At 49.0% G+C, this 18,242-nt stretch overlaps 9 protein-coding genes across 9 annotated transcripts; 3 read left to right on the top strand and 6 right to left on the bottom strand.

The window, feature by feature from the left end:
* Positions 1-25: 25 nt before the first annotated feature.
* On the bottom strand, positions 26-1,456 carry CNN01000 (hypothetical protein). Its single transcript, XM_568539.2, has 2 exons — positions 516-1,456; positions 26-450 (listed from the first exon to the last, which is right to left on the bottom strand). The coding sequence occupies exons 1-2, from the start codon at positions 671-673 to the stop codon at positions 111-113; spliced, it is 498 nt and encodes a 165-aa protein (XP_568539.1). The 5' UTR covers positions 674-1,456; the 3' UTR covers positions 26-110.
* CNN00990 (hydrolase, putative) lies at positions 1,230-3,121 on the top strand. The gene is made up of 6 exons (XM_568536.2): positions 1,230-1,363; positions 1,409-1,751; positions 1,805-1,880; positions 1,932-2,219; positions 2,329-2,770; positions 2,855-3,121. The coding sequence occupies exons 1-6, from the start codon at positions 1,285-1,287 to the stop codon at positions 3,034-3,036; spliced, it is 1,410 nt and encodes a 469-aa protein (XP_568536.1). The 5' UTR covers positions 1,230-1,284; the 3' UTR covers positions 3,037-3,121.
* CNN00980 (hypothetical protein) lies at positions 3,113-5,047 on the bottom strand. The gene is made up of 8 exons (XM_568736.1): positions 4,839-5,047; positions 4,632-4,779; positions 4,408-4,547; positions 4,148-4,348; positions 3,988-4,094; positions 3,791-3,930; positions 3,662-3,722; positions 3,113-3,585 (listed from the first exon to the last, which is right to left on the bottom strand). Exons 1-8 carry the CDS (start codon positions 5,013-5,015, stop codon positions 3,246-3,248), a joined length of 1,314 nt encoding a protein of 437 aa, XP_568736.1. The 5' UTR covers positions 5,016-5,047; the 3' UTR covers positions 3,113-3,245.
* Positions 5,048-5,150: 103 nt separating this feature from the next.
* CNN00970 (RAB-protein geranylgeranyltransferase, putative) lies at positions 5,151-7,117 on the bottom strand. The gene is made up of 8 exons (XM_568534.2): positions 7,033-7,117; positions 6,861-6,971; positions 6,688-6,812; positions 6,422-6,639; positions 6,081-6,368; positions 5,958-6,032; positions 5,747-5,902; positions 5,151-5,696 (listed from the first exon to the last, which is right to left on the bottom strand). Exons 1-8 carry the CDS (start codon positions 7,033-7,035, stop codon positions 5,680-5,682), a joined length of 993 nt encoding a protein of 330 aa, XP_568534.1. The 5' UTR covers positions 7,036-7,117; the 3' UTR covers positions 5,151-5,679.
* Positions 7,118-7,158: 41 nt separating this feature from the next.
* CNN00960 (hypothetical protein) lies at positions 7,159-8,618 on the top strand. Its single transcript, XM_024658382.1, has 4 exons — positions 7,159-7,283; positions 7,344-7,410; positions 7,477-7,611; positions 7,664-8,618. Exons 1-4 carry the CDS (start codon positions 7,276-7,278, stop codon positions 8,543-8,545), a joined length of 1,092 nt encoding a protein of 363 aa, XP_024514038.1. The 5' UTR covers positions 7,159-7,275; the 3' UTR covers positions 8,546-8,618.
* CNN00950 (conserved hypothetical protein) lies at positions 8,613-11,066 on the bottom strand. The gene is made up of 5 exons (XM_568530.1): positions 10,927-11,066; positions 10,389-10,869; positions 10,091-10,338; positions 8,958-10,041; positions 8,613-8,905 (listed from the first exon to the last, which is right to left on the bottom strand). Exons 1-5 carry the CDS (start codon positions 11,048-11,050, stop codon positions 8,641-8,643), a joined length of 2,202 nt encoding a protein of 733 aa, XP_568530.1. The 5' UTR covers positions 11,051-11,066; the 3' UTR covers positions 8,613-8,640.
* Positions 11,067-11,536: 470 nt separating this feature from the next.
* On the top strand, positions 11,537-13,216 carry CNN00940 (protein kinase, putative). The gene is made up of 4 exons (XM_568656.2): positions 11,537-11,716; positions 11,794-12,362; positions 12,447-12,507; positions 12,573-13,216. Exons 1-4 carry the CDS (start codon positions 11,614-11,616, stop codon positions 13,124-13,126), a joined length of 1,287 nt encoding a protein of 428 aa, XP_568656.1. The 5' UTR covers positions 11,537-11,613; the 3' UTR covers positions 13,127-13,216.
* CNN00930 (endoplasmic reticulum protein, putative) lies at positions 13,161-14,494 on the bottom strand. The gene is made up of 8 exons (XM_024658381.1): positions 14,224-14,494; positions 14,103-14,168; positions 13,973-14,046; positions 13,793-13,886; positions 13,624-13,739; positions 13,482-13,566; positions 13,321-13,424; positions 13,161-13,267 (listed from the first exon to the last, which is right to left on the bottom strand). The coding sequence occupies exons 1-8, from the start codon at positions 14,311-14,313 to the stop codon at positions 13,237-13,239; spliced, it is 660 nt and encodes a 219-aa protein (XP_024514079.1). The 5' UTR covers positions 14,314-14,494; the 3' UTR covers positions 13,161-13,236.
* Positions 14,495-14,668: 174 nt separating this feature from the next.
* Positions 14,669-18,177, bottom strand: CNN00920 (conserved hypothetical protein). Its single transcript, XM_568648.1, has 5 exons — positions 17,909-18,177; positions 17,032-17,526; positions 16,201-16,986; positions 15,700-16,151; positions 14,669-15,651 (listed from the first exon to the last, which is right to left on the bottom strand). The coding sequence occupies exons 1-5, from the start codon at positions 18,116-18,118 to the stop codon at positions 15,054-15,056; spliced, it is 2,541 nt and encodes an 846-aa protein (XP_568648.1). The 5' UTR covers positions 18,119-18,177; the 3' UTR covers positions 14,669-15,053.
* Positions 18,178-18,242: the final 65 nt, after the last annotated feature.

Here is an 18,242-nt window from a genome sequence, read left to right as displayed (position 1 = left end):
GAAACCCATGTATTTCAAAATGCCGCCAGTTATCCAGTTCCATTCATATCGTTACAACTTTACACCCTCTTGATCTCGCCATATTTTGCATTATAGCACAACCCGTCAATCTAGTACCTCCCAGGACCTCCAAAACCGCCCTGCTGCTGGGGGCCGCCATATCCACCTTGGGGTCCACCATGGGGCCCACCCTGAGGCCCACCAAAGCCTTGCTGAGGACCACCCTGGGGCCCGCCAAAACCTTGCTGAGGACCACCCTGAGGACCTCCGAAACCTTGCTGAGGACCACCCTGAGGACCGCCGCCATGAGGCCCGCCAAAGTTCTGGGGGGGAGGAGGGGGACCACCATGAGGTCCGTTAAAGTTTTGCTGGGGAGGGGGCCCACCTTGGGGACCGCCAAAGTTCTGCTGGGGAGGAGGAGGGCCATTGTGGCCTTGGTGCTTGGGAGGTCTGATGGGAGAGTGGAGTCAGCTGGTGATCCATGTGGAGACGGGTTGATGGGAGGGATGGCTTACTCGTCGTGGTGGTGGAAGAGACCCATTGTTACTTGTTCTTGGTTGATAAAGGGTGGGTTGGGATAGAGAGATTTAAAACAGGCAGAAGGGTTTATATACTTGCATAAGGATATCCAATCAGTGGCCACTAACCTCGCAGTAAGGTACTCCCACTGCATCTTTCTGCATTCACAGCAGCTCCACCAAAGCCGAATTGAACGCTGAGGGAGAAGTGCAATACGTCATCACCGGTCATTTCCTACCCTGTCACCCGCAGTAAATGTGTCTTTCGCGGCTTGGCATTATCCCGTCGCGAGTCGTGATTGATTTTTGTAAAAGGAAAAAGGAAAAACAGCCTCAAGTCATCAGCTTGCCAGACTGTGCTGATGGGACGAGGCCGTAAAGTATGTCGATTGATCATCATGCACAGTCCCTTGAGATCAACCCCTTGTTTCTCATGCTCACTTCTTCGCCGCGCAAGAAGTCAAGACAAAGGCCTTGCAAGATGTGGGGTGGCTATATGGGGCTTCGTTTCCAGCCCTTGATCTTCCACTTGCTCGCAGTGCTCCGTCTCCACTGGCCATGTACATATCTTGCCCGCGATGTGGTGGGAAATGGCCCAGTTGTATTTTGGCTTCTCCGACGGGCAGCAGACTGGGACGAGTCGTGACGTCTGCACTTTCCAAGCGGTGCTCCGACCCGATGATATCGGCGTGATTAGAAACTGTGTATCTGCCTTATCTTTCCCCTTATATACCGGGGCCCTCCTTTGACCGACCCCCCGCCCGCCATGACATCCCTCTACACCGGAACATTCGTCGACACGCCCACGCCCGCAGGTCTCCGAGTCAGGAGGAACCATCTGCTCGGTAACTAGCGCCTTTCTGATCCCGGACCACGCTGACCCCGTCCAGCCGTCTCTGCCCAGGGCGCCATCGCGCACATCGCCCCCGTTTCAGACCCCGCCTCCCAGGCACTCCTCGCCTCCGCCCCGCCACCCACCGCACTCGGCAGGCACTCCTTCTTCCTTCCCACGTACGCCGACCTCCACCTCCACGCCGCCCAGTATCTCTACGCCGGCACAGGTCTGGATCTGCCGCTTCTCGAGTGGCTCGAGCGGTATGCCTATAGAGCCGAGGAGCGTGTCGATGCAGACGAGCAGCTGGCCGAGCGGCTGTATGGCAGGCTGGTGCAGCGACTGCGGGAGAATGGAACCGGCTGTGTCGTCTTTTTCGGCACGATCGGCGTCCAGGCCAAGTGAGTGACTGTAAGCGTCTAGCAAAAGATGTATCGCTGATACACGAAACCAGCTTGATCCTGGCCAGAAAGGCCCAGGAGGCTGGGATCAGAGCTTTTATCGGTAAACTCTCCATGGACGAATCACCGGTGCGTGTACGCGGCCTTCTGGCTGGAATATGTTCTAACGAATATCATCAGCGCCCGTCGTACGGCGAGGCGTCTCCCGCTGCCTCGCTCTCATCCCTCAACTCATTCCTTGACTCTATGGAGTCTTATCTCTCCCAGTTCCCTTCTCACAGGCGTCTGGTTCAGCCCATCATCACTCCCCGCTTCGTCCCTGTCTGCTCTGACGAACTCTTGCAAGGTCTCGCCAAAGTCGCTCAAGACAGGAACGTAAGGCTGCAGAGTCACATGTGTGAAGGCAGGGACCAGATTGATATGTCCTTGAAGACAAAAGGTTTGGATGATGAAAAGGTCTTTGACAAGGTTCGTTTGTCTTTACGCACCTCACACCAGCCAGTCTAGCAAAAGATAACCACCTTTTTTTCTTTTTTTTCTTTTTTTTTTCTTTTTTTTTTCTTTTTTTTTTCTCCAGTTTGGTCTCCTCGGCCCACAGACTCTCCAAGCGCACGTCACATACCTCGACGACAAACTCATCCCGCTCATCAAAGAACGCGGCGTCACCATCGCCCACTGCCCGCTATCCAACCAATACCTCTCTGAACGCCAATTCCCTCTCCGAGAAGCTCTCGACGCTTCCCTCTCCCTCGGCCTCGGCACAGATATCGCAGGCGGCTACTCGCCTTCTATCCATACCGCCATGCGCCAGGCGGTGATCATCTCGCGTATGCGTGAAGGTGATCGATGCGAATCTCTGGGGTGTTCGTTTGGGACGGTGAAGAAGGAGGAAGAGGGTGGAGGGAGAAATTTGAGGGTGGATTGGAAAGAGGCAGTTTGGGCGGCGACGAGGGGTGGTAAGGCCGGTATGGGCTTGGGCGGTGCGTTGGAAGTTGGGATGGAGTTTGATGTGCAGTTGAGTGAGTTCATACACTTTTTCTTTTTTGTTTTCACTTTTCAAACCACGAAGCAGGGCGCTGACGAATGGTGGTTTTGTTCCTTAGTTGAACTTGCAAGTGAAGAGAATCCTACTGGCACAGGTCCACTCGATCTATTTGACCTTGCAGACAGTCAAGTCGACACCGATACGGACGAATGGTGGTTTGACGCACTTGAAAGGTGGTGGTCCAACGGAGATGAGCGAAACCGCAAGGGTATGTGGGTGCAAGGTGCCAAGATTGCATAGGTCTCCTCTGTTTCCCTTTTTAATTCTTTTTTTTTTCTCGGGATTGTATAGGGTTAGAATTTATATTAGACATTTTCTAAATGGATATACCAATGCATATTTCTCTACAACCAACTCTCGTAGCCTAGCACAAGTATATGTCCCAAAAAGTCAAATAATACCCCACCTTACTCCAGTTTTCCTATATATAAAAAACGAAAAGAAAACGTCTAGAAATTGGAGCTTGACACGTCGTTCGCAATCACACTCCAGGGATGCTCAATCTCACCGGTCTGGATAGCCGTGATCCTGTCCAAGATACCCTTGGCGATGTTACCCAAACCCTCAGGGCCGGTGGGGATGATAATATCACGCCCCTCATAACCAATCTTGTCAACGGCAGAGACGATGGCGGCCGTACCGGTACCAAAGACCTCGACCAATGTACCATTCTTCTCGGCCTCGACGAGGTCCGCCATCACGAGCTTTCGCTCAGAGACAACAAGTTTTTCGGGAAGGCCGGGGATAGGCGTCTTGCCGGAAGCGTGTTCTCGTGCGAGTTGGAGAGCGCTAAGAGGATCACACTTTTGGTTAGGGTTTCGGGGTTCCTGGGGTTGCTAGGCGAATGATGAGAAAATGTGCTTACGAGTCTCGCGTGACACCGGGGAGGACGACGTCGTCCAAAGGAGGGGTAACGAGCTCAACGGCTAAAAATGTTCATTTTCAGTATTTTGGTTTCGGTTCCATAGCATGAAAATGATGATGAGTGACTTACAGCCATCGGCTTTCTTGAGAGCAACGAACAAGTTCATAGTACCGACCTCCGTCAAAGCGTGCTCGGGACCAAGCAACCAAAGGTTTTGACTGTAGCCTTCTTTCGCTGCCTCAGCTTGAGGGACGACACCGGGGGCGTAGCTGTGATTTTTTTTTGGGTCAAATTTGAGAATCGCGAAACGTTTGGATAACGCTTACTTGGCACCGAGCTTGTAACCACCTGTACCACCGGGAGCGGCACGGACAAACTTGGTCGTAGCCAAAAGTTGGACGGGCTTGAATCCAGAGGCGTAGTAAGGGCCCACCTGCATCTACTTCAGCATGATTCCCTCCATGCGCAATTGTAAAATCAACTTACGGGAGAGCAGATGACAAACAATAAAGCATCACTGGAAGGTCCGACACCGAGAGCGTTTTGGGTACCGATCAATGTAGGTCGGATGTACAATGAGTAACCCTTCTCCTTGGGGATCCATTCAGAGTCGAGGATAACGAGCTTCTTGATAAGTTCGATGAGAGCCTTGCTATCGAAATGGGGGAGAGCAATACGAGCGGCACTCTGCATGCAATACCCCGTCAGTAACTGCGCAGACTCACGTAGCAAAAGCGATAACGTACCCTGTTCATCCTCGCCATGTTCATGTCGGGCCTGAACAATCTAATAGTACCGTCCTCCTGCCTGTAGGCCTTCATACCCTCGAACAATGTGAATGCGTAATGGAAAACGGTCGATGAAGGGTCGAGCTCCAGTGGACCGTCTAACGCACGCGAAAAAAAAAAACAGCCAAAATGGATCCACGTCAGTTGATACCTGACGGTTTGCAACAGAGCATAATACTGACAAGGCTTGATATGAGGGGTTCCCCATCCACTCCTGCTAGACCAAGGAATGGTGAGCATGTGGTCGGTGAAGGTGTGGCCGAAAACGAGTTTAGAGTTGGGGAGACGTGATTTGGCGTGGGTCGTCAAGTCGACCTTTACAGTTGAGGGCTACATTCATCCGGTTGTCAGTTCGAATAGTCGGAGGCCATACATGCGATGTTGCTCACGTCGATGTCGGGCAACTGGATGATCTCGCCGGTCATGACATCCCTCATAGGTTGGGATCGGTACCCCCTAATCTGTTTGGTCAACGGAGCGGCAAACGCGGCAGCAATAGCACGAGTGGCAGCGGGCTGTCGGACAGCGCAGGCAGCTGTGGCGAGTCTAGGGGCGAGTCTGGACATTTTTGTGATTTTAGATGAAGAAGAAAGAGTGGAAAGAGGAAATCAGGGATAAATAGAGGACAACGAGTGTGGTGAGTCCTCGGCTATCCACCATTTCGACTCGGTAGTCTGGTCACGTGACTTGGCCCATTCATTCCGATACGGCCGGGTTACGTACAACGGCTAGTCATAACAATACGGGATAAGCCGGCGCACAACAGGAAGTGTTGTCGCTTGACCGAGCAAGTAACATGGACATGAAAGACATAATTAAAAGCGTCAGAACTTCAAACTCGAAAGAAGGCGCCATGATCGGGATAGTCTTTCCGCTCCTTCACAATAAGTCCAATGCTTTTTGAACCTGTTCGATCAGGCTAACAGAATTTGTGAAAGCATAATAGGATTGGGACAAGCCTAGCCTTGCCTCTATGTCCTGTTCCGCAATGGAGTGAACTGAGCTTTCCCGGTACATATGCGCATACATAAGTCCGTTGCTGACAAGGGTGAAGCAAGCCGTCGAGTCCATTCGCGACCGAGTCTTCTTGCTGCGTGATGAAAATGAAATCGACCACATACCGCTCTTCAAAGCTTTGTCTGCAGTCATCAAACAAAGTTTAGAATGTAGCTTTTCCTCTCCTTGTGTCCTTAACATACAGCAGTAAATGGTATACATATGTACTCCCTCTCAAGTACACGAAGCAGCTTTTGGAAAAGGTCAGGCTCATATCTTTTCTTGAACCAAGCAAACTCACCCATATCCCTATACCTTTCTTTCCGATCGACATCAACCTCTATAAGTATCTCGTACAATTCCTTTGCGTCTTTGCGAAGCTTATATGCTTCTTCAGGGGCAATGGATGGTTGCTTAGCAAGAAGAAGAGTATACTGCGCAAGAGCATTGATACACCCTAGGATCCGAGTCAATGCGGTCTGTCAGACAGTTGCTGCCAGGTAATAACGCACATTTTGAGTCGGGCTCCATGTCGTAAAGCTCCTGAATATTCTTCAATTCACGTTGAAGAACGTCAATTGGTGGCTCTGTGGAAGCGTCAGTTCGTATGCCACTGATACAGTCTATTAACATACTTTGCCCAATGAGCCAAGAGTGATACAGCCAGCCGCTTTGATCGCCCGGATCGGTCCACAGAGCTTGTGTGACAAGTTCAAACTCCTTGTCCTTTGCTTTCTTGATGTCCTCCGGGCTCGAGTTATTTTCTTCCCAAATAGCCGCTAGCGTCTTGGTTCTGTAATGCCATGCTGAAAAGTTGGAGAAGTTGGACTCAATTTTGGACTGAGTGTAATTTAGTTCCTCTGTTAATGGCCGCTGTACCGGCATCGAAGATAAAACGTATCGCCTATACCCCCAGGCGTGGACTGCCCATTTGATTCAGCTTGACATCCATTGCGAATGGTGTACAGGTACATACAGTTTCGGGGATCAGCGTCCAGCATCTTCTCCACCAATTTCAACTCTCCATCCCAAAACTTTGCTTTCCATTCATGAGATTTTCCAGGTCCTGACGGTACGGTTTCTAAGCACCATTTACGATGGTTCCATATCCAGTAGACCTTTGGGTGAACGAGAAGATAGGCGGTCGTCAATCGTAAATCCGTTGTCAAACGCCCGACTACTTCCTCCGCAGTCCTACAAATCCATGTGAGCCATTTTCTTCAAACAGTTACGAAAACCTACAAAGCAGGGAAAAGGGATAATAAGATGTCTCGGCGATAATTCCAAATAGTGTAGAATTCGGGGTTCAAATCAAGCAGTTGTGTAGTTTTCCCCAATGCTTCTTCAGAGTACTCCTTTGCAGATTTCTAAGCCGCCAATTAGCTCTGACATAGTCTGGCTCCCAAGGACCATACTCTGGTAAGGACGTCCTTCTCGAGTGCGAGATACGTTTCAATCTTGCTCTGCTCTTTCAGACGTTTTGCCTCAGCAGCTTGAGGTGTAAGTCGACTTCGCTTGATTCCGTGCTACAAAGAGCATTAAGAAATTAGCGGCCCCATCATATACCCGCATAAGTCTCGTGCTTACCATTGTGAGCTTTTCTTGCCTTTACCTGACGTTGTCTAAAGGTGCTTCATCCACATCAACTTCGTTCGTTGGTTGTCTTCGCTGACAGAAACCTCTCGTCATATTGAGGTGGAGGTCTGTTACGTAATGCGTCTTCTCTTTCAAAGATCAATAATGGGCAGTGAGGCAAGCGGTGATTCATTTCTTTATAAGTACTCAGTCCATAATTGTATGTCCTTGAGGAGCAATTACTGAACAGACAAAATGACAGAGTAAGTGAATACTACGTGGTGTCGAGGAAGAAGGAAGTTTACACAATCCTTCTTGGTCAGATATTGGGTATCAAAGAAGCAGTACTGGTGCAAGTATTGCAACATCTGGATTAGAGATGACGCCCCCGTAGGTCAATGAAGTGGCTTACTATCACTCCCGTTATTAGTGCACAAGCTGATTATTTTTTTGTAGTCTCGAAGGCAACATGAAACAGGTCTTAAGCATATCGGCAACAAAGAGAGATTCATCCGAGATCTTTATAGAGGAGGAGAGAAGGCGAAAAAGGAAAAGGCCCAGGAAGCTGCCGAGATGGCTCGCATAGATGCAGTAAGTGATATATGCCACTTCAGTCTCTCCGTGATGCTTATAGATATGACAGGCGGCAGCAGCAGCATACGCCCACGATACAGCCCGCGGCGTGGTACGCCCATCCTCCCTTGCCTCTTCCTCCGCCTCCCCAGCTCCCTCCTCTTCCACCGCCAAAGCCCGCGACTCTAGACCTAAAGACAAGTTTTCCGACTACTCCACCGCCGCTCAACTTGGTTTTGTCGACCCTGATACCGAAAAGTCTGCGTATGAGATTGAACAGGAAATCAAAGGACGGGCAGGCGAGCCTGGACAGTGGGAAGAAGTTGTAGTACCTCCACCCCTTACCGAGGCTTCGGTGAGTATGACGGGCGCGAAAAGGAACAGGGGGGAGGAAGACGAAGAAGGTGAAGGATGGAAATTTGAACATAAGGGGAAGAAGCCGGTACATGATCCCTATGACGATGATTGGGATTCTTCGTCACTTAAAGGGTTGAAAGTTAAAAAGAAGGAGGAAACGCTTTTCAAAGACAAGAATATGAAAGAAAAAGAAGGAGTCATCAAGCAGGAACCTTCAAAGCAAGCTTGGCAACAAGTACAACCGAAAGACGGACCTGGATTGCAGAAAGAAGGTTGGACCGGGAAGATTGAGCTGAAGCCGAAGACGAAGGGAAACGACAAGGTCTTTATACCGGGAGGTGGTTGGGTAAAGGTGGAAGGGTCTCAGGCAGATGAAGGAAAAAGGGAGGAATCAGAGGCGGCGGAGGATGTTAAACCTGATATGAAGAAGCTAGAGGAAGCAGTTTTAGTTGAAGCTACTGCTGTTACCAGTGAAGCAATGAAAGAAGAACAGGATGTCAAGCCAGACGTTTCTGCCCCCTCTGCGCCTGAACCGGCTAGTGGTGGAAGCATGTTCAAAAAGCGAAGACCGCCACCTTCAAATCGCAAAAAGTAGACAGGAAATCTTGCTGTAATCATTAGTATATTACTGTAGCACATCCAATGCATAAACAAACAAATGCGCAAAAGACCCAAACACCACTCTCCCATCTAGAACTTCCTACTCTTGATGACCTTGGAGATACCAGTCTTCTCACCCTTGTACTCCCCACCGTATGCCGCCTGACCACCCTTGTAGACACTACGTTGACTGGCGACCTTCTTCTGCGCTTTATCATATGCTTGTCTCTTCTTGACTCGAGGGTTTCGGCCGGTCTTGGATCGTCGTGGGGTGAGACCACGGTTCTTCTCAATAGCGCGTGTAATGGTTCGAGGTCCATCGGCAGTTCCGTCATCGTAGGCGGCTCGCTCAGCACTTCAATGAAGATCAGTAAGAAGATAAATTTCCTTGCGCGAAGAAGACATACAGCAATTGTTTTTCAATAGCCTCATGCTCAGCTTCCTTGGCCCGCTTCTCGTCCTTTCTCCTTCTTTTAACTAACTCATAATAACCGTCTGCTTCGTCATCTTCGGCGGCCCCTTCCCCGTCATCCTCAATCTCATCCCTGACCCTCTTCTTCTTCTCCTTCTCCGGCCGCACCTCTTCCAGATCTTCACCTTCTGAACGGACGCTATTCCGCTTGAGGGCATCATCTCTCGCCTTTCTCCTATCCCTATACGGCACGTCTTCATCACCGCCCATCCTGTTCGCTCTACCTTCTGCGCGCCTTGCAAGAGTAGCGTTGATCTTGGAAGTGTGGAATGCCAAAGAACGCTTACGTGCAGACTTGTCGGAAGCATCAGCATCGGTAAGCCCTGTGGGGTCACCAAGAGGATCGGACTCGTCAGAGATGGGTTTCTTGGATTTATATTTCGAGGTGAAAAATTCAGGTTCGGCAAGAGGAGCAAAAATAGCTGTGGAGGAAGAAGATTCAGAATCCTTGATCTTCTTAATCTTCTTGGATTTCTTCTTGGGTTTGTCATCTTCGAGGAGACCCTCTAGATCATCGAGATCATCAAATCCGTCCAACCCGTCAAAGCCTCCCAGGTCATCATCCTCAGCCTTCTTGGCCTTCTTTTCTTTCTTGGATTTCTTCTCTTTCTTTTTCTTTTGAGATTTTGTGGCCAACATCTGAACGTCACCCTCACCCTTGTCCGCATCCTTTAACAAATCTTCCAGCTCATTCTCCTCAAGACCTTCCTTCTGCCAAAGGTCATCCGCATCATCCTCCCAATCCTCGTCATTCACAGCTTGCATCCTCTTGATGAGCTCGGCCTTTCCCTCCTTGAGCTCTTCATCCTCGCCTTCGGCCCAGTCGAGAAGAGGGTTATAGAGAGTAAGCGGATTGTCTGAGACAGAGGCAGCGTCAAAATCGAGGTCCTCCAGAGAAGTGAGACCTTGTTTGAGCTCGAGAAGACGGGGGATGATAGGGATGTCGGGTCGAGAAGAAGGAGGAAGAGAGTTGATGTGGATGTAAAACGAAAGTGTGGCAGCGTACGTCAAAAGGGTTTCTGACATCCTGTTAGCATAGTTTCCACTTTTGTAACCTAATGGACGCACGATAGTGTAACCATCCCAAACCCTTATGTAACTGTCCGTCTTCCGGGTTTTCAGATTCCATCCTTTTGATACCTCGAGACGTTTTCTGAAGCTTTTGCACAACAAGAGGGAAATCTCTTGTGAGGGCGAGTTTGAGAGGTTCATGCGCTTGAAGATGACGGAGAAGAGTAGCAGGGTCGGCTGAACTTGGCGGTGCGATAACGGTTGGTGTCTCTTCAATTTCAACTCCTTTTACAGGTTCCACGGCCCTAACCTAACATCAATTACGATTACAACAAATAGGGTCGTCGAAACTTACGCAACCTCATCAAGATCATCGAAACCAAAGTCTTCACCGCCAAGTGCCTCCCTTTGCTTTTTCTGCAACCTTTTCACCTCTCTTTCTTCCATCTCTCTTTCTTCTTCCTTCTTCTCATCAACATAAGCGCCCTCTTTTTCTTTCTCTCGTCTGTTACTTGGCCTCGCATAGTACTGTCTACCCCAGTTTTCGTCTTCGGTTTCGGAGGATCCTGATTCTTCTTCCTCTTCTTCATCGGACGAGACAATAGGCTTGCCATATCGACCCTTCGTTGACAAATCATCCTTGGACTTTTCCTTACGCTTCTTGATAGGGGCTTCTTCTTCGGAATAGTCCTCCTCTTCCTCTTCATACTCATCTTGACGAGCTCGACGACGAGCAGATTCGAGACTCAAAACTTCTTCACCGACGTCGGCATTGATATCTTCATCATCGGACTCATCCTGAGGATTAAAACTGATTTGATCACGCTTGAACATGACTATAACGGCTGTTAGTCGAGGTCTTCACATTAAGGGACCGCTTGAAATTGACATACAGTCGTCAACACTTCCCGGCTCAAGGGTATCCTCGTACTGCTCCATCTTATTGATTCTTGCTCCAGGAGCCGCAGATGGCTTGCTGGCGCCAGATCCTGACTTTCCTGACCTTTTCCTACCCATTTTATTTTGATCTGTTGGGGTGACCTGTAGAAAGACTTCATCTGTACGTCTTTTAAGGATTTGAACTTTGCCCAACTTTTGGTGGCAAGTCACGTGATTGCAAAGGGCAAAAAGGCCCATCAAGATTTTTATCACTCGCGCGCCTATGTACCGACTGTCTATCTCCTCCAACACCTCTTTCCTCTTCCAGTCCGACTCTCCTCGAGTCTTTCCCGCTGAATTCGTCGAAAGATATGCGCTCTTCCGCATGTTCAAGTACATATCTGCTATATATATATCAAAGTGTGATACAGCCGCTAGATTCCACTATCAAGTATTAAATCTCAAATTTGTACCTGCCATCAAGATACAGTACTAAATGCGGCTGATAGTAACAACAGCGCAGGCGGATAATGCGGAAAGAAAAAACGCACTGCATCGCATGATAATGCGGGAACGGAAATGCTGATGATTAAGCGCTATGGATCGCCAATCATCCATTATTTCTCACTTAATCCATCATTCATATCTTTATCTATTACTTATCTTTAACTTGCTCTAAAGCATCAATCATTTAGCAATCGATGTCTTCTCGAGATAGTCCATCATCTGACACAGAAATCCCCCAAGTCATCGCTGGCAGATACAATGTCAAGGTCGATAAGCAGATGGCTGAGACCAATCAGGGTAAGCTGTTGGCCCGCTCCCCCACTCTTCTCGGATCCTCCTGACTACGATATCAACCAACTCTCACTTTACTGTAGGGGGCGTTTATCCAGCGGTTGATACTAAGACTGGACAAGAAGTTGCAGTTAAACTTGAACACATCTTGTTCGCCCTGCTTGAGGATCGTCGCGACCTTCGAGATGAGCATGAAGCCTACAGGGACATCTCTAAACATGTGCCCAATGCACATACAATCCCCTCCATTAAGTGGTATGGCGAAGAAGGAAACTATTGTGCTCTCGTGATGGATATGCTCGGCCCCACTCTACAGGATCTTTTCTCCTCGCATAGTGGCCCGTTCAGTCTCAAAACGGTCTTAATGATCGCCGATCAACTCATATCTCATGTCGAGTTCCTTCATGGTCAACTATATATTCATCGGGGAATCAAGCCTGATAATTTTTGTATTGGCCTTCAAGACCAGCGGAAAATCTTCATGATCGATCTGGGTTTTGCAAAGCGGTATAGGGATCCCAAAACTAAACGGCATATGCCTTACGAGAAGTACGAACGTTGTGCAAATCCCAGTTGGTGTTCCCTCAGGGTGTCAGAAGGAACGATGGCTTCCAGAAGAGACGACTTGGAATCATTGGGGTATATGTTTGTGGTGCGTATCAGCTTCATATTGACTTGTTTGTCGTAGCGCAACGTGCACGATAAACTATATACATACTGACCAAAATCCATGTAGTTTTTTCTAAAGGGCTCATTGCCGTGGCATGGGACTTGTTCGATCGAGATGGAGGATATAAGTAAGGAAATTATTGCATATTGTTCAATTCATTTATTATTAATCATCATCTTCATCATCTCCTAGAGAGCGAACCTCTCGAAGACTTATGCAAAGATCTTCCAGATGAGTTTCTCAAGTATCTTCAATATTGTCGAGCTTTGAAATTCGATTCTGATCCAGATTACCGATATCTCCGTCTGCTCTTCCACCAGCTCTTTCTCGAGAAAGGTTATGAGAATGATTGGGAGTTTGATTGGTGCAAGAAACCGAATAATGAAGGTGCAGCAGAAGAGAAAGATGACAAGGAGCCGCTGGAAGCAAATGACAAGAAAAATGGCAATAATGCGGAAAAGCGAAACAACATATCGAAGGACCTCGAAGAGTCCAACAATGTTACCAATGCTGATACGGATCAATCAGAGATCACATCAGTCAACAATACCGATCTCAAGCAAGTCAGCGAAGCAAAGGAAGATCAAAAAGCTCAGACCGAAATAAAGGTGCCGAGTAAGAGTGTCAATTTTGATGACCATCATGCCAACATCGACGAACCAGAAGGCGGAAATGACCTGCAAGAAGGAGAAAATAGGCTTAGAAGGAGTGCTCGACTGAAAAAAATGGCTAGGGAAGAACCTTAAAGTCTTAGATTGCGAACACTATGCCTAATATTGATCGTAATTCTCGTTTCACTGCTTCCCCTGCTAAGTGACAATGTATTGTTTCATGATATACAGACCGCAATAATCTCTTATCTTTCTTCTTGCCCGAATAATCGCTTTCTATTTGATACATTAGCGACTTTCAATGAGTACACCGTAGATCTGAAACTTACACAAACCCGGGAGTCTGGATCTCTGGCCTCCCAGTTGTACTCCACATTTCTCTTGGCCAATAATCTTGCAAGAAGACATAGGTATGTCCCGCGAGTGCCCCGACCTATACGAGGAACACGTCAGATGGTTATCTGCTTAAGATCACCAACAAGCTACGAACGATATCGGGCACAGCTGCTCTGACACCTCCTTGGAATACCCAGGTAAACAGGACAAGGGCCATGGGGAGATATGGCGCAGTGATACTGCGGACGGGTCAGTATGCAACATTCGAAGTAGCTTTATATAGGGGCTAAACGTACGTGATGATGCCAAACAGAGACATTTTCACAGAAGGGTTCCGTCTTGACCAGATATAGACGAGGGCAAAAGCCAGGGAAGAGGAGAGGAATGGTAGAGTTGCGACAGAGGATACAAGCTGACGTACATCAGCCAATGCCTCACGCTAGACCAAATGCTTAGAAGACTCACCAGAAGAAAAGAGGCGCAGAGAAATAGTAACCACGCATAGTCTGCCCGACGATTGGCAAACGAGTTTTCTTCTAGTAATCTAGAGTATCTCATACTGTCTCCATGTCAATTTAGCCCTTCATTGAATGGTATCCACACCGCATTGGAAAAAAATAACATGACTCAGTATGATCAACTCACACAAAGAATATATGGAATAAAAGGTCAAGCGATACTGGCCCAAAATATAAAAAAGTCGTTATAAATCTCCAGACCTATTAGAATAGTTCAGCTTGATACTTTGCTTTCATTGAACTTTGGAGCAACTGACCTGCATATTCACTATTGCCGCTTTCCAGGAGAAGTACAGCTGTAGTGGCGCTACGACTTGGCACTCCTATCGTCTATCCTCAGCCATAGCACCCAGAGTTCAATTTGGCAAAGTCACTGACCACTAACAAGCTCATTCCGATAGAGCCAGCTACCCATGCTCGAGTAACGGGAGGTATTTCGGTTATCCATTGTTCGACAGGCTGCGCCATCTTGGTGGCGTCTCCACGCTTCTTGTCACAGAATCCGTATGGATCGGTTGTATTGCAGGCAGGATGTAGTAGGATGCTCCAGGGATTGAATAATGTGCTAGATTGAGCAGGTATATGGTATTTGTGCTACAAAAGACGAAATCGAAAACGGAACAAGGAAATCAACAGCAAGGCGCCGGCGGGCAATGTGTCCCATCCGAAGTGGAGGCACTCGTTGACGACGAAGAAAACTTAAGGCCCATCCTCATTGACGTGGCAGGTCAGTTTTCCGCGTCTCTTCTTTCGTTCGTTCTTTGCCAGATTACTCGGTATAAACCTATATCAATACATATTTCGGAGACAACTGCAGATCAAGAAAAGTATCCAAAACTGCATACCACTGTTTATATGCGTTTTCTTGTATTGTCTAATGTACAACTGAGTAATTTGGCTCCTGGCTATTTAAACCATCCCTAGACACTACTTGGTCTAACAGCTACATCTTCTTTCACTCCAGCCTACACCTTTGCTCTTCCCTTATTTGGGCGAGAGCTTATCAAGAACACTAATAGTTTCAGTTGAATGAGAAAGGGGTATTTATGCTGAGATATCATGGGTCTGAAAAGCGGTGATATGTGATTGAGAGGTCGGGTTTCTATGATGACGGACGTGCGTGGAGCGATGAGGATAACTGGTCATAGTACAACGCGGCCGGCGCAATCTTCCTCTTTTTACACACCAATTGACAGCGGCGACGCTGCTCATTGCTGAGATGTTTGCGCGTGTTGTTGTTGCTGTTGTTGCAGTACATGGAGACCACCATTGGCATTTGCGTTTGCATTCGCCATCGCCGCTCCAAGCCTTGCGACAGCATGTGGCGGAAGTTTGAGTTGCTTCACACCGTCGGACGGTGGAAGCATTTGTTGACCATTTGGCATGGGAGAATTGACGCCGTTGGGCTGAGGAACACCTTGTGGATGTGTTTGCAGATGGGCTTGGGGGTGTCCTTGTCCCTGAGCTTGCACCTGCGCCTGAGCTTGTGCCTGGGCTTGCGCTTGAGCTTGTGCTTGTGCTTGAGCCTGAGCCTGAGCCATAGCTTGCTGCTGGGCCATAAGCTGGAATCTCTGAAACTGCTCCATCTGCTGCTGCTGCGCCAACATTTGCTGCTGTTGCAAGTGCGCTGCAAGGAGTTGTGGATTCGGTTGAGGCGCTGGAGGCTTCTGGAAAATTGGAGCGGGTGGAGGTTTCGCATCGGCGGCCGCATCAAGAGCTTCGCGTGTTTGATCCAGAATATAATTATCTGGTCTAAGCTTAGCACAGTCGCTCTCTTGAAGTAAGGAAATGCGATGCCGAATGTATCTATTAATAAATTAGTAGTGAAGCATAGCCCAGAGCCAGAGTACTCACTTCGCCTCGAGATCATCGATGATGACTCTGTCATAGTCTTCTTCCAACCCCATGCCCACACCCACTGCTCCTCCTCTATCCACGTCATATCTCCAAGTCTCATTTAGGTCTTTCCTCATTACCTTGGGCGATTGCTCCTGCATTTCCTCCTCGACCTCATCAATCGACCTAGGCCTCTTCTTTTCTGATCGACGAGGGGCGATATCAGGGAACAGCCATGTAGGATATTCGGATGGTGATGTGGGTTGAATGCCGCGACGATGGGAGTAGATAGAAGTGCGTCGGTCAAGTCGGACAATACCTCCTCGGCCTCGGCGGATACGGAATGACTCGGGATGAAGGATTTCATTCCCTGTCTCTGAGTCTTTGCATTGAGCACGACAAGGATCAAGGACGAAGAGTGATCGGAAAGCGTGTACAGAGTTCGAAGGTGGTAACGGTTGATACGGGGACTGAAGATCGAATGAGTAACGGTCTAAAAGCGGTATCGATGGAACTTACATCTATAGAGTCGTCCCAGTGCGCATCCTGCTCCTTCTTCCTCGCCAGCATTTCCTCCGTCTTCTGCTGCAGAGCTTGTAACCTCTCTTTCAGAGCATCCGGAGCGTTCGACCTGCCAGAAAGAATGCCTGATCTCTCCGCATTCCTCTGTGCATCATATCTCTCCCGTTGAGCTCTTTCTTCTCGATCCTTGTCGGTCCTCTTGCGCATATGCGACGATGACTGGCCCGATGTGAGAGGAGTTTGACCAGAGAGCGATGGAATTTGGATAGGAGGGACGATCGTTGGTCTACCGGTAATCTTGTGTTCCTCATCGCTAGTCATACCCAAGCTAGGCCAGCGTCTCTTGGTTTCAAAGAATTTCCATCTCGCCTCCCAGAGTTCCTTTTCGGCCTCATACAATGACTTTTTCTCCCGTTCACGGGTGAGCACACGGTCCGCAAGAGCATGAGCACTACGGAGCTCGAATTGAAGTTTCTGAAATTGTTCAATGGAAAAGTTGTCGGTACGACGGGTTTTACGGGTAGCTCGGATATCTCGTCGACGGAAACAGACATAAGGATCGTTGTCGTTGGTTTCGTCATAGTTGAGCTGGGGGAGGATGGACTTCCCTTGTCGCTGTTCCCTTCGAGATTTCCAATGTGGGTAGACATTCCTTGCCATCCTGGCACAAGCCTTGAGGTCGCCCAGTTCCTTGGGTATTTCATTGCTGGGCAAGAATGCAGGTGAGATGGGCGTCGAGAACATATTCTCGACAGCAGAGAATGGGGGAAGAAGAGAGAGGTCCTATGGGACGTCAGTCATTGGACCCAACTGGTCATGCGGACTCACGGTGTGAAGCATTGGCGCATTCTCCTCGGTGTACTTCTCAAACACTCCCATGATATACTCAAACATATCCTCGGATATAACCAAGGGAGCCGGAGCGTCACCCTTTTCCTTCTCCCTGTCTTTACCCTTTACTCTCATCCCTCGGCCCTGCTCCTTGTCAGACTTTACGTCCCCACTCGATCCCTCAGCTTTCGAGTTGAAGTCGTTGAGCCATCGCTCATCCGCGTCATCCATGCAATACCCTAATCCTCCCCATCCGCAACTACTTTCCTCAACCGTATCCGAGAACCTGATGAAGTTGTAAGGTTCAACATACTTGGTACGCTGATAGAGTTGGCTGAAAACTGTATCTGAGACGAGGCCCGTAGCGTCTGGTGTAGGAATATGATAGTTGAGCGCAGCAGCTGGTGCTTCCTTGACCGACTTGGGCGACGAGGGTTTGTTGCTGGAATGGAGGAGGGACGCGGACGACAACGCTGCTTGAAGATGGTGTTCCTGTATAAGACGCGGATCAGTTATATGACAAACAAACAAGGCGCGAATTGCCGAAAGCGGAAATTTCGGTCAGACGACCACTGTACGCGTCCTCGCTGGTGCATGCACGCTGGATGGACCTATACGGCTGCTCCGATGCACAGAACGCGTGGATCCATCTCGATCCTGGCCCACTCGCAGGAAGAAGAGCGCGAAAAAGGCATGGATGGAGGAAAACATCCTCCCACGACGCCGCGCCTCTCCCCGCGCGGACCTCGTTTCGTCGAGTGAAAAAAAGGAAAATAACACCACCATCAATTGGCGGCCCATTTCCTCAACAACTGCATAATGCAACCCCCCTGCATGCATAATGAAAGGTGAAAGAGCACATCCAGATACGTACCAATAGTTCACCAGACTCTACACCGGTTGCACCGATGTGCTGATGTTTGTTGCTGTCTTTCCCGGCTCCACCGGCTTCCTGATCCCACAGGACCGTTTCCGCCGCTGAAGTGTCGACCTTGTCTGAGCCGCGATAGATTATAAGCTTGGTCTTGTTGGTCACCCGCCCTATTCGGCGGGACGAGGTGACCATTCTGCCGGGGGCGACCATGCGTAGGGGGTTGAGTGTATGTGGGCGGTGGCTCACGGCGCTGGCCCCCGATTTTTTTGCTGTTTTCCTTTGTGAGGAGCCGTAGAAGGGCCGTTATGGGAGTCGGGGTGGGAAAAGACGTGGT

The sequence above is a fragment of the Cryptococcus neoformans genome, assembly GCF_000091045.1.
Source record: "Cryptococcus neoformans var. neoformans JEC21 chromosome 14 sequence".
Taxonomy (NCBI): Eukaryota; Fungi; Basidiomycota; class Tremellomycetes; order Tremellales; family Cryptococcaceae; genus Cryptococcus; species Cryptococcus deneoformans.
The sequence above is the reverse complement of the archived record's forward strand: the minus strand, read 5'-3'. Positions and strand labels throughout refer to the sequence as shown.

Bases quoted from the DNA above. Each gene is read 5' to 3' on its own strand.
- CNN00990 (XM_568536.2), top strand. From the start codon at position 1,285: ATGACATCCCTCTACACCGGAACATTCGTCGACACGCCCACGCCCGCA. The intron at 1,752-1,804 runs GTGAGTGACTGT...ACACGAAACCAG, and splicing joins ACGATCGGCGTCCAGGCCAA to CTTGATCCTGGCCAGAAAGG. The intron at 2,771-2,854 runs GTGAGTTCATAC...TTTGTTCCTTAG, and splicing joins GGAGTTTGATGTGCAGTTGA to TTGAACTTGCAAGTGAAGAG.
- CNN00960 (XM_024658382.1), top strand. The intron at 7,411-7,476 runs GTAGGTCAATGA...ATTTTTTTGTAG, and splicing joins GGATTAGAGATGACGCCCCC to TCTCGAAGGCAACATGAAAC. The intron at 7,612-7,663 runs GTAAGTGATATA...TAGATATGACAG, and splicing joins AGATGGCTCGCATAGATGCA to GCGGCAGCAGCAGCATACGC.
- CNN00980 (XM_568736.1), bottom strand. From the start codon at position 5,015: ATGTCCAGACTCGCCCCTAGACTCGCCACAGCTGCCTGCGCTGTCCGA. The intron at 3,931-3,987 runs GTAAGCGTTATC...AAAAAATCACAG, and splicing joins GGTTACAAGCTCGGTGCCAA to CTACGCCCCCGGTGTCGTCC. The intron at 3,586-3,661 runs GTAAGCACATTT...TGATCCTCTTAG, and splicing joins CCCGGTGTCACGCGAGACTC to CGCTCTCCAACTCGCACGAG.
- CNN00940 (XM_568656.2), top strand. From the start codon at position 11,614: ATGTCTTCTCGAGATAGTCCATCATCTGACACAGAAATCCCCCAAGTC. The intron at 11,717-11,793 runs GTAAGCTGTTGG...ACTTTACTGTAG, and splicing joins GATGGCTGAGACCAATCAGG to GGGGCGTTTATCCAGCGGTT. The intron at 12,508-12,572 runs GTAAGGAAATTA...ATCATCTCCTAG, and splicing joins GATCGAGATGGAGGATATAA to AGAGCGAACCTCTCGAAGAC.
- CNN01000 (XM_568539.2), bottom strand. From the start codon at position 673: ATGCAGTGGGAGTACCTTACTGCGAGGTTAGTGGCCACTGATTGGATA. The intron at 451-515 runs GTAAGCCATCCC...CTCTCCCATCAG, and splicing joins CTCTTCCACCACCACGACGA to ACCTCCCAAGCACCAAGGCC.
- CNN00920 (XM_568648.1), bottom strand. From the start codon at position 18,118: ATGGTCGCCCCCGGCAGAATGGTCACCTCGTCCCGCCGAATAGGGCGG. The intron at 17,527-17,908 runs GTACGTATCTGG...CGTCTTATACAG, and splicing joins TAGAGTCTGGTGAACTATTG to GAACACCATCTTCAAGCAGC. The intron at 16,987-17,031 runs GTGAGTCCGCAT...GACGTCCCATAG, and splicing joins ATGCGCCAATGCTTCACACC to GACCTCTCTCTTCTTCCCCC.
- CNN00930 (XM_024658381.1), bottom strand. From the start codon at position 14,313: ATGGCGCAGCCTGTCGAACAATGGATAACCGAAATACCTCCCGTTACT. The intron at 14,169-14,223 runs GTCAGTGACTTT...GATAGACGATAG, and splicing joins TCGGAATGAGCTTGTTAGTG to GAGTGCCAAGTCGTAGCGCC. The intron at 13,567-13,623 runs GTACGTTTAGCC...ACCCGTCCGCAG, and splicing joins TCTCTGTTTGGCATCATCAC to TATCACTGCGCCATATCTCC.
- CNN00970 (XM_568534.2), bottom strand. The intron at 6,640-6,687 runs GTAGGTTTTCGT...ATGGATTTGTAG, and splicing joins TTATCCCTTTTCCCTGCTTT to GACTGCGGAGGAAGTAGTCG. The intron at 6,033-6,080 runs GTATGTTAATAG...ACGCTTCCACAG, and splicing joins CTCTTGGCTCATTGGGCAAA to AGCCACCAATTGACGTTCTT.
- CNN00950 (XM_568530.1), bottom strand. From the start codon at position 11,050: ATGGGTAGGAAAAGGTCAGGAAAGTCAGGATCTGGCGCCAGCAAGCCA. The intron at 10,339-10,388 runs GTAAGTTTCGAC...ATGTTAGGTTAG, and splicing joins GATGATCTTGATGAGGTTGC to GGCCGTGGAACCTGTAAAAG. The intron at 10,042-10,090 runs GTGCGTCCATTA...ACAGGATGTCAG, and splicing joins TTTGGGATGGTTACACTATC to AAACCCTTTTGACGTACGCT.